The sequence below is a fragment of the Chrysochloris asiatica genome, unplaced genomic scaffold (assembly GCF_000296735.1).
Source record: "Chrysochloris asiatica unplaced genomic scaffold, ChrAsi1.0 scaffold00136, whole genome shotgun sequence".
NCBI lineage: Eukaryota > Metazoa > Chordata > Mammalia > Afrosoricida > Chrysochloridae > Chrysochloris > Chrysochloris asiatica.
Window position 1 is genome coordinate 2,251,706 of NW_006408654.1, and position 12,665 is coordinate 2,264,370.

Sequence of the window (12,665 nt, forward strand, 5' to 3'; positions counted from 1 at the left end):
GTCTGCAACGCTTGGGCCCACAGGGACTTGAACTCCTGACCAGGTCTGCACGGTCTGCATCAGATTCCCCCTTATTTATTATTTGTTTAAGGGACGCTGCCTGTCTTAGGCAGTCAGTGTGAATTCCTCCCTCTTACCTGTCATCGAAACTCATTGCAGCATGGCAATACTTTAAACATTTTTATTGTAAAGATTTACAGCCTCGGAAATCCTGTTCAGGATCGCTATGGGTCAGAACCGACTTGGCGGCACTTAAAAACAACAACAACAACATACTTGTCTCCTAACATGAAGGTCACAGGGAACTAGACATAAAAAATAATTTTGCTAATTTAAACCTTTGGAAACACAAATTCTGAATTTGCTACACTTAAGAAATGGATACTTAGAAATAATTGTTTTTTCTGGATGTTATACCTAAATGGTACTGGTACTACTAAATATGAAAACAACAACCCCACAAGATTCCAATGAAACAGAAATAAGAACACAGTACATCATAGCGTAGTGGTTACGAATTGGGCTGTGAACCTCAAAGTCAGCAGCTCGAAACTACCGAGGAAGAAAAATGAGGCAACCTCAGAAACCCTGTACAGTGTCTCTATGAGTCAGAACCGACTCCATGGCATACAACCAACCAACCAACCAAACATCATATACAGTATAAATTAACAATAAATAAACCCTCAGTTAACAAACTAAGAAATGTCTAATTCAGTAGCAAACCAATGAAAGGAAATGGTAATCCTGTGTGGGGAAGGGTTCGTTTAGGGAAGGCTTTGGTACCTGAATGCTAATGACTCCAATATTGCTCTTACGAGATGGTCTTTACTGGTGGAAGGCTTCAAACCCATAAAAGAGGCACACGCACAGGGGTCATTCATTGGAGCCTAAAGTAAGAGATAACAAGAATACAATCTTATTGTGATTATATACCTTGTGATAGTTAAGGTTTTCTGTTAACTTGGGTGGGCGAGGATTCTCATGCTTTAGAGTTAATATGTAGTTATCACCTCCATGATGAGATCTAATATAATACAATGACCCCATGATATAAGCTGATGTAATTATCCAATGTGTTGTGAATCTGCACCTCTATGCTGTCAGTAGGAAGCCCATAGAAGAACTGAAGGAAGACCATAGATGAATTGATTGCATGTGAGGTATGGTGTTAGAGGAGAACATTAAAAGTCTTAAAGACTGCCAAGAGAACAAATCTGTATTAGAAGAAGTACAACTAGAATACACCTTGGAAGCTAGGATGGCTAGACTTCGTTTCTCATACTTTGGGCATATTATCAAGAGGGACCAGTCCCTGGAGAAAGATATCATGTTTTTGTAAGGTGGAGGGTCGGAGAAAAAGAGGAAGACCCCCAAGGAGATGGATTGGCACACTGGCAGCAGTAATGAGTTCAAGCGTAGCAACCATTGAGCGGTTGGCATAGGATTGGTCAGTGTTTCGTTCTGTTGTGCATAAGGTCGCTGAGTCACTATCAACTCAGTAGCACCTAACAACAATGATGTTAATAAGAGTGGGTGCAATCTACAGGGTTGGGTTGTGTCTTGAGCCAATATCCTTTGAGACATAAAGGTGAGAGACTTCAGCAGAAAAGGAGGGACCTACTACCAAGAAAGAAGGGCTGGAAGTGGTGTTTGTCCTTTGGACCTGGGGTCTCTGCACTATAAAGCTCCTAGATTCAAAGAAAGACTTATGCTAAGACACATGGAGATCTCCAAGGAATGCTGGGCCTACAGATGTTGAAAGGAGGCTAGGACTTTTCCCCTGAGCTGATACTGTGAATTTGGACTTCTATCCTTTGAGACAGAGAGAGAATAAATTTCTGTTTTTTAAAACCATCCACTTCTGGTATTTCTGTTTTAACAGTATTAGATGCTTAAGACATGTATATATATAGAGAGAGAGAGAGAGCCCTGGTGTGGTGCTATAGATTAATGCGCTGGACTGCAAAGTAGGTTTGAACCGTAAGGTTGGCGGTTCAAGTTCACCAGCTACTCCTTGGAAACGCCAACAAAGGGTCGTTATGGGTCAGAACTGACTCGATGCCACTTAATAACAACAGCATATATACACATATACATATATACTGTTGTTGTTAAGTGCTGTCGAGTCGGTTCAGAGTATGTATAGGGTTTCCAAGGAGCGGCTGGTAGATTTGAACCACCAATCTTGTGGTTAGCAGTACAGTGTTTATCCTACAGAGCCACATCAGGACTCTCTCTCTCTCTCTGTCTCTCTCTGTCTCTCTCTGTCTCTCTCTCTCTCTATATATATATATATATAGTCATTGTTAAGGGCTGTCAAGTCGGTTCCAACTCATAGCAATCCTGTATAGGATTTCCAAGGAGCAGCTGGTGGGTTTGAACTGCCAACCTTGTGGTTCAAACTCCAGGGCTGATCCTATAGCACGACACCAGGAGTGTGTGTGTGTGTGTGTGTAGATATATATATTTATATTATATATATGTATGTGTGTGTATATATATGTATATATGTGATTGGTGGTGGTTATGTGTCCTGTACAGGGTTTCTGAGGCTGTAAATCTTTACAGGATCAGAAAGCTTCATCTTTCTCCCGTGGTAGTTTCGAACTGCTGACTTTAAGGTTCGCAGCCTGATTCATAACCACTACGCTACCAGAGCTTCTTAATGTAGGTATGTAGTTGTGAGAAATATTATAATAAAATTGTAGCCATTTAGAATAGAGTAATTTATATTTGAAAGTTAAATAATGTAATAATAAATTATAACCCCAGGATTATGTTAAATGTTATGACAGCTTTTAAACAAGTCCTAAGCAAGGATATCCTGGTTTGGCACTATAGGATAAGCACTGGACAGCTAACCACATGGTTGGCGGTTCAAATACAACAGCTTCTTCTGTTGTTAGTTGTCAGGTACCATCAAGTCAATTCTGACTCACAGAGACCCTTAGCACAACAGGATGAAACATTGCCCAGTTCTGCAGCACCCTCACAATTGCTGGTACACTTGAGTCCACTGCTGCGGTGACCATGCCAATCCATCTCCTTGGGGGGGTCTTCTTCTATTTTGCTGACCCTTCACTTTACCAAGCATGATATCCTTGAGAGACCAAGTCTAGCCATGCTGGCTTCCAAAGAGCATTTTGGCTGTTCTTCTTTCAACACAGACTTGTTTTTCCTTTTGGCAGTCCTTCAACACCATAACTCAAAGGCATCAATTATTCTATGGTATTTGTTGTTCACTGTCTAATTTTCACACGAATATAAGGCTATTGAAAAGACCATGGCTTGGGTAGGCACACCTTAGTCCTCAAACTTCTAGCTCTGCTCTTGAACACTTTAAAGAGGTCTTGTGCAGTAGATTTGTTTAATGTAATGTGTCATTTTATTTCTTGACTGCTGCTTCCATGAGTTGTAGTTGTTATTGTTGTTGTTAAGTGCCGTCAAGTCGGTTCCAACCCATAGTGACCCTGTATAGGATTTCCAAGGAGCAACTGATAGATTTGAACCATAAAACTTGCAGTTAACAGTTCAGTGCTTATCCTATAACGCCATACCAAGACATTGATTGTAGAATCAAGAAAAATGAAGTCTTTGACAACTTCAGTCTTTTCTCCATTTATCATGATGTTATTCATTGGCCCAGTGGTAAGGATTTTTGTTCTCTTTACATTGAGGTACAATTCATATTGTACTTCATCAGTAAGTATTTTAATTCCTCTTTGCTTCCAGCAAGCAAGGTTGTAACATCTGTATGTCACAGGTTGTTAATAAGTCCTTCTGCAATTTTAATGTCATGCTCTTCTTCATATAACGTAGTTTCAGGGATAATTTGCTCAATGTTTTAAATAAGTATGGTGAAAGAATACAACCCTGGTGCACACCTTTCCTGATTTTAAACCATTCAATATTCCCTTGTTCTGTTAGAATGACTACCTCTTGGTCTATGTACCTGTTCCTCATAAGCACAATCAAATGTTCTGGAATACCGATTCTTCACAATGTTACCCATAGCTTGTCAAGATACAGACAGTCAAAAGCCTTTGCAGTCAATAAAGCACAAGTAAACATCTTTCTGGTATTCTCAGCTTTCAGCCAAGATCCATCTGACTTCAACAACGATATCCCTAGTTCCACATCCTCTTTTGAATCCAGCTTCATTTTCTGGCAATTCCTTGTTGGTATACTATTATAGCTGATTTTGAATTATCTTCTGCAAAATTTTGCTTGCATGTGATAGAAATGATACTGTTCAATGGTTTCCACATTCCATAGGGTCACCTCTCTTGGGAATGTCTCCTAGGAAATCTTGAACAGGGTTGTTATGAGTGGAACCGACTTGATAGCCCTTAACAACAACAACAAATCAAGGGTGAGTCAAAGATGTTGGACTTAGCTGTATCTTCTATTTGAACTTATACCTAGAAAAACTTATACCTATGTTGTTGTTGTTATGTGCCGTGGAGCTGGTTCCGACTCATAGCGACCCTGTACAGGGTTTCCAAGGCTGTAAATCTTTACGGGAGCAGAAAGCCTCATCTTTCTCCATGGAACCTCTGGTAGTTTCGAACTGCTTTCCTGAGGTTCACAGCCCGATTCTTAACCACTACGCTACCAGAGCTCCTGTGCATATACTTTAGGTGCCATAAAGTCAGTTCCAATATATAACAACACTATGTGCAACAGAACAAAATAATGCCACTCCTGCTCTATCCAGACAATAAGTGCTGTGTTTGGACCCATTGTTTAGCCAATGTCAATCCATATAAATGAGCTCTTCCTCTTTTTTGCTGACCCTCTATTTTACCAAGCGTGATGCCTGTCTCCAGAGGCTTGTCCCTCCTACTGTCATGTCCAAAGTACGTGATAACAAATCTCATCATCCTCGCTTCTAAAGAACATTCTGGCTGTATTTCATCTAATACATACTTGCTCATTCTTCTAACAGTCCAGGATATATTCAGTATTCTTCGCCAAGACCATTAACGCAAATGCATACATTCTTCCCAGTCATCCTTACACAGTGTCCAGTTTTTACAAGCATGTGAGGCTTGGGTCAAGTACCTCAGACTTCAAAGTGACATTTTGAAGAGGTCCTTTGCATCAGATTTATCCTATGCAATTCTTTGTTTGACTTCTTGACTCAATTTCTTGTGGATTCAAGTAAAATGAAATCCTTAACAGCTTCAAACTTGCTTTTGTTTATCATGATGTTGCCTGTTGATCCAGTTATGAGGATTTCTGTTTTCTTTTATTGTTTTTGTGCCATCAAGTTGCACATCAGAACAAAACACTACCCAGTCCTGTGCCATCCTCACAACAGTCATTATGTCTGACCCCATTTTTGTTGGCACCATGTCAATCCATCTACTTAGGGGTGCTTTCTCTTTTTGGCTGACCCTCCACTTTTCCAAGCATGATGTTCTTCTCTAGGAACTGGTCCCTCCTGACAACATGTCCAAAGTACAAGAGTGGGAATTTCACCATCCTTGCTTCTAAGGAGCATTCTGGCTGTGCCTCTGTCAAGACAGATTTGTTTGTGGTTCTGGTAGTACATAGCACTTCAATAATCTCCTTCAAGACCATAGTTCATATGCATCAATTCTTCTACAGTCTTCCTTATTCACTGTTGAACTGTCACATGCATATGAGGTGACAGAAAATATCATGGCTTGTGTCAGGCATACCTCAGTTTTCAAACTGACAAGTATGCTCTTGAACATTTCAATAAAGAGGTCTTGTCCAGTAAATTTGCATAATGCAATAATACATCATTGTATTTCCTGACTGCTGCTTCCGTACATGTTGATTGTGGATCCTAGCAAAATGAAGTCTTTGACAACTTCAATTTTTTTCTCCAATTATCATATTATTTGTTGGTCCAGTTGTGAGGATTTTTTTTCTTAGGTGCAAGCTACACTGAAGGCTACAGTCTTTGATCTTTATTCAATAAGTATTTTAAGTCCTTTTCACTTATAGCAAGCAAGGTTATGTCATTTGCATATCAAAGGTTGTTAATGAGTCTTCCTCCAATTCTGATGCCACGTTCTTCATATAATCCAGTTTCTAGGATTATTTGATTAGTACATAGACCGAATAAACTGAATTAATATGATGGAATAAATCCTTTCATCAAAGGTACACACTTTCCTGATTTTATACCATTCAGTATTTCCTCATTTTGTTCTAAAGAGTATCTCTTGGTCTATATACAGGTTTCTTGTGAGCACAATGAAGTGTTCTGGAATACCAATTCTTCAAAATGTTATCCAAAGTTTGTCATGATCCACACAATGAGATGCCTTTGCACAGTCAAAAAAGCACAAGTAAATTTCTTTCTGATATTCTCTGCTTTCAGCCAATATCCATCTGACATCAGTAACGATATTCCTAGTTACACATCCTCTTATGATTCTTGCTTGAATTGCTGACAGCTTCTTGTCAATGTATTGCTACAATCATTTAAATATTATCTTTAGCAAAATTTTACTTGCATGTGATATTAATGATGCTGTTCAATGATTTGGGTCATCTTTTTTTGGAATGGGTTCTTCCAATATAGATCTCCTCCAATCAGTTGGCCAGGTAGCTGTTTTCCAAATTTCTTGGCATTTATGAGTAAGTGCCTCCAGTGCTACATCAGTTTATTGATGTATTTCAATTAATATTCCATCAATTCCTGGAGCCTTGTTTTTTTTTGTCAATGCCTCAGTGAAGACTGGGTTCTTCCTTTAATACTGTTAGTTCTTGACCATACGGCACCTACTGAAATGATTGGACATCTACCAATTCTTTTTGCTACAGTTACTCTGTATATTCCCTCCATCTTCTTCTGATGCTTCTTGCAACATTCAATATTTGCCTAATAGAATCCTTCAATACTTAAAGTCAAGCCTTGAATGTTTTCTTCAGCTCTTCCAGCTTGAGCAATGTACATTTCATTATAATATCTCACTTTGTCTTCTTGAGCTACCCTTTGAAATTTTCTGTTCAGCTCTTTTACTTTATCATTTCTTCCAATCACTTTAACTTCTCTACCTTCAAAAGCAAGTTTCAGACTCTCTTCTGATATCCAGCTATTCTTGATATGGTCTCTAAATTCAGGTGGAATATAACCAAAGTCATATTTTGGCTCCTGTGGATTTGTTTTAATTTTCTTCAACTTCAGCCTGAAATTGGAAATGAGCAATTGATGGTCTGATCCAGTTAGCCCCTGGCCTTGTTCTGGCTGACGATATTAAGCTTTTCCATAGTCTCTTCCCATGTTGTTGTTATGTGTTGTTCAGTCAGTTGCAGCTCGTAGTGACCCTGGATAAGGTTTCCAAGGAACCGCTCATGGGTCTGAACAACCAATCTTGTGGTTAGCAGTCCAGAGCTTATCATATAGCACCACATCAGGATTGCATAGATATATTTTATTCCTGTGTATTCCACCATTTATGTTGTTGAAAAAAGGTTATGTTCAATGAATAAGCCATTGGTCTTACAAAATTCTTATGAGATCTCCAGCATTGTTTTTATCACCAAAACCATATTTTCCAATTGTGGATCCTTTCTTTTGCTTCCAACTTCCACATTCCAGTCACCAGTAATTATCAACACATCTTGATTGCTGAAGAAACTGGCCCCTCAGAAAACTCTACTAGAACCTGTGCATCATGGGTGACCGTGTTGGTTTGTTAAATACTGTTGGCGTAGCTTCTAGCATCACAGCAACACACAAGCCACCACAGTACAACGATTTGACAAACGAATTGCTTTCTTTATTTTGAGCTATAATCTATACTGAAAGTTGTAATGCTTTATATTCATCAGTAAGTGCTTCAAGTCTTCTTTACTTTCACCAAGCAAGGTTGTTGTTGTTGCAAAGTACCGTGGAGTCGGTTCCAACTCATAGTGACCCTGCACAGGGTTTCCAAGGTTGTAAATCTTTATGGGAGAAAAAACCCTCATCTTTCTCCTGTAGAACGGCTGGTAGTTTCAAACTGCCGACCTTAAGGTTAGCAGCCCAATTCATAACCACTACACTACCAGGCAGAGCTCCTTGGGCCATCTAAATATCATATGTTGTTAATGAGTCTTCCTTTAATCCTGATGCCATGTTCTTCTTCATCTCTCAGATTATTTGCTCAGCATCCAGGTTGGATAAATATGGTAGAAATATACAACCCTGAATGCACACACTTCCTGATTTTAATCAATGCAATAACCCCTCGTTCTGTTCAAACGATTGCGTCTTGGTCTATGTACAGGTTCCTCATGAACAAAATGAACAAAATTAAGTGTTTTGGAATTCCCATTCTTCACAATATTATCCATAGTTTCTTATGATTCATATTAGGATTGGAGGATGTCCCACTAACAACCTGTGATATGCATATGAAACAACCTTGCTTGCTGGAAGCAAAAAGAATTTGAAATACTTACCGATGAACTGTATGAATTGCAATTTAACATAGGCAAATCCTGCACAAGACCTCTTTAAACTGTTCAAGAGCAAAGATGACAGTCAGGACTAAGGTGTGCCTGACCCAAACCATTCACAAGCCTCATATGCATGTGAAAGTTGCATAATGAGCAAGGAAGACTGCAGAAGTTTCAATGCATTTGAGTTATGGTGCTAGAGGAGAAAATTGAAAGTAACATGGACTGCCAGAAGAACACAAAGCCTTTGTTGGAAAGAAGTAAAGTCAGAATACTCCTTAGAAGTAAAGATGGTGAGACTTCATCTCTCATACTTTGAACATGTTGTCAGGAGGGATCAGTTCCTAGAGAAGGACATCATGCTTGATAAAGTGTAGAGTCAACAAAAAAGAGGAAGACTCCCAAAGAGAAACAATGGGCTCACACGTAACAACTGGGAAGATGGTGCTGTTCTGGATCACGCTTCCTTCTGCTGCACACAGGGTTGCTATGAGTCAGAACCAGCTTGAGGGCAGCTAATAACAACAACACAACAATTTGATGTGTAAACCTTCACAGAAAACAGAATATTTCAATTAAAAAAGACCTAAGGCATGCCTGAAACAGTAAGTAGTCAAAGATTAGCTGCCACAATTATTATTATTCCTTACTAAAGACCCTTCCCACTATTAATGACTTTCTTCATAACTCTTTTACTATGCCTCTGGAACTCCTATTTCTCTTGTAAATAACTTTCCTAATTCTTAATGTCTTCCTAAAAGTTCCTTCAACCTGCTTTGTGGTTGCTGTAATAAATCTGGCTCTGTGTTGAGTAAATGCTTCAGTTGAACTATTCAGTGAAGACTGATCATGCTTCCACACCACAGGGACCAGAGGACATTGTCCTAACTTTCCATGGCCACCACTAGCTATTATGCATCTAGTGTCAGCAGATCCTCTCTTTCTCTCATGTTTGCACTCTATTGCTCTCTGCCTTCCCACAGTTCAGATGCTCCACTCACACGTCCAGATATAGAGATGGCAATCATTGTAATTGTCAGCTGCATCCCTTCTAAGGAAACTGCTTGACTCTGCAGGCTCTGCTATCGAAAGCAGCCTTGTTTCATGTGCTATTCCACTTCCACAGTCACAACCATATGAGGTGAGCACAATTACTCAAAGATGGCCCAATCAGATTCCCTTTCCTAGAAATCTGAACGAGAAAACAGGAAGGAAAAAGGTCCACCAATGGGGAACAGAAGCTAAAATGATGCCACAGATGGTGACCCCATGTATAATGGCACTGAACCAATGTAATCTATAGGATTTTCGTTGGCTGATTTTTTTGTAAATTGACAGCCAAGCCTTTCTCCCTAGTTCGGCTTAATCTAGAAGTGCTGCTGAATACTATTCATCATGAAAGCAACATGCAAACCCTCCACTGAAAGACAGGTGGAGGCTGTGCATGAAGTAAGCTGGCTGGAACTTGAATCCAGATCTCCCACGGGGAAGGCAAGAATCATACCACTGAACCACAAATGCCTCATGAAGACAACAAGGACAATTAAACCGGGCTGTTGCCACGTCAGTTACCAAGACCCTTCCAATCCCAATCTTTAGGAGCACGTGAAGAGCCACCTCCTCCCTGGGTAAGTGTAAGCAAGCCTGTTGGCTGCAAACCTAATAACTGTCATTGGAGTATGATTCTTCATCCTCTGAAGACTAGCACTTGGTTCACAGTACCATTTATCCTCTGACTGCTATCATTGCGATAGCCTTAACATCCAAGGAGATGACCACTGGTGCTTGCTTCTGGTACCTGGCATATCTACTCTACTTTAGTCTCCTGCTCCCCAAACCACAAGCCCTTCTAGAGCAAAACCACATAGCCCAGGCTACTCTCGCCATTCCATGACATGGCTGTCCTAGATCTTCCCCCACCTAAGCTCCTCCAATGTACATTCCTCAGCTGATATTCTTGAAAATTTGATGCTATTATGAGCCTTCAACAGCCAACCCCACTTAATCTAAGGCTGTCCTCCTTTAACCTGCCTTTCTTCTGTTTCTCCAATCCCATTTCTTTTAGTTGTGGACACAGACACCTTACAGGTGATCCTCAATTTTCCAAACACTCTCAGTCTCTTTACAATAGTGTTGTTTCAATTAACTTTTGATTTTAAGAGTTTCGTTTTGTCTCTGGGAGGCATTTACCTACGATTTTCTATTCTTCAATATTTTGTAAAGTTACAGCCATGACAACAGTGACATTTTGTTATCAAGATAACCTTCAAAATCACATCTGTGATAGATTTATCAAATATTTGAACGTCAGCAATACTTGGATCTTTTTCTTATTCAAATGTGCTAAATTACTTTTATACGCATATGGGTTGATAAAAAGTTAAAAATAGAGTTTCCAAGACAAAATTGCTATAAATGTTTTCTTTGCTGCTGTTGTTTCTGTTTTTACCTGCAATCCACTAAAAGATGGGACGAAACAAACTCCTTCAGCATCTTCTAAATTTTTGGCCATTTTTTCAGTCTCATTAGCATCTGTAAAAAGATCTGCAAAAAACAAGTAAATGAAACAAAGGAGTTGGAAAGCAGCAAACAGAATGTTACATGACTAGTATTTACTCATATCCACAGTTGTTATGAACATAATATCAATTATCTGTTCACTTAGGCCAAACTGAACACTCTCTAGGGCCTCACACTGCACAGGTCTACAAGTCCATGGAAGGAGCCAGGAAGTCATCTCAGGTAGACTTTCTATGCAGCAAACCTTATTGTTTTCCTAAATGTATGTTTCTTGGCCTAAAGCATTTTCCTGAAGATAAGAGCCATCTTAACTTACTAGTGAACAGATCAACTAAAAAATTATTCCATCTAATGAGTTCAGAAGGAGCCCTGGTGGCACAGTGGGTTAAGTGTTGGATGGTTCAAACACACCAGCTGCTCCTCTGGAGAAAGATGAGGCAGTCTGTCCCCAAAAAGATTTACAGTGTAAGAAACTCCATGGAGCAGTTCTACTCAGTCCTAGAGGATCACTAAGAGTAAAAATCAACCAGACAGCAGTAGGATAATTTGTTTGTTAAGTTTTGTTTTGTTTTTTTGGTTTGGTGATTGTGTACTGGTATTGTATTGCAGTTTCATTTTGCAGCTTCTTGCTGACTATTAAGTTGAACACATCTGTATTTTTCATTGGTCATATGAAATTCCCTTTTGTCCATTTTTCTACTTGTTTCACAGGAATTTTTCTTTCTGGCTACGAGTCCTATGCATCTTACTAATTTACATCTTGCCTTTTCACTCTCTTAGCAGGGTCTTTTTAAGAACAGAAGCACATAATTTCTTAGTAGTTTAATGTTTTCTTTATATTGAGTACATTTTGTGTTTTGTTTAAGAAGTCGCAGCTTACTACAAGTATTAACAAACAAGATGGCGGATTGGGTGGATGTGTAACCAAGAGCCCCGCCAACAATAACACAGAATACTCGACCAAGCAGGCTCAGGGGATGGTCCCAGAACTCTGAAACACATATAAAGGAATATTTAGAAGGTTGGAAGGCTTACAGCTGGGGGAATTTGTGGCAGAAGAAATTATTGCTTTCAAGTCTGGGACACTCAGCTGCTCCAGGAGCCGCCATCTTGGGTGAGACCAAGCAGGGAAAGGATACGAACGGCCACAGACGCCTGGCAGAACTGCTGAAATAAAGGTGTGGACATTCTTCTCTTTTGGTGGCTGTTCATTGGTCCCTTGCTGTCTGCGCACCTCCATTCGGGTGACTCTAGGGGTGTCTGAGCTGGTGGGCATGCCAGCCCCACCCTCGGAGGGTTATACTTCGCATGCACACAGATCTCCTCGAAATTTAAAGAGACAGTTTCCAATTAAAACTAAACGGCCACAGCTGACCTGAACTGTTTCCAACTAGAAAAAAGGCCTGAATGGGGATTGTGGAGTGGGAAAAGCAGGCAAAAGAGGAAATAGGCCGAATATTAAATCCTAAGTTACATCAAAAGACCAACAGTGGTATCTTGAAACTTCTCAGGAAGAAGAGTGAAAAGGGAAGCCCATTTCCTGATCACATCTATCTGGAGGCATTCAGAGAGCATAAAAAATACCAAAATACATACCCATCTAAGTATTAAATCCACAGATAACCCCTGAAGATGCCCAAAAAACACAAGCAGATGACCATATCTGCACATGTCCAGAAACGAGATAAACTGACTGAGGCAAATGAGCTGGAAGGAGA

General features: G+C 39.8%; 1 protein-coding gene across 1 annotated transcript in view; it reads right to left on the reverse strand.

The window, feature by feature from the left end:
* GK5 (glycerol kinase 5 (putative)) overlaps positions 1-12,665 on the reverse strand; it is a 135,244-nt gene that overhangs the window by 28,545 nt on the left and 94,034 nt on the right. Inside the window, exons 12-13 of the mRNA XM_006869869.1 lie at positions 10,877-10,971; positions 787-890 (exon numbers count right to left, since the gene is read on the reverse strand). Coding sequence (XP_006869931.1) covers positions 787-890; positions 10,877-10,971 — 199 coding nt within the window. The remainder of the gene's footprint in view (positions 1-786; positions 891-10,876; positions 10,972-12,665) is intronic.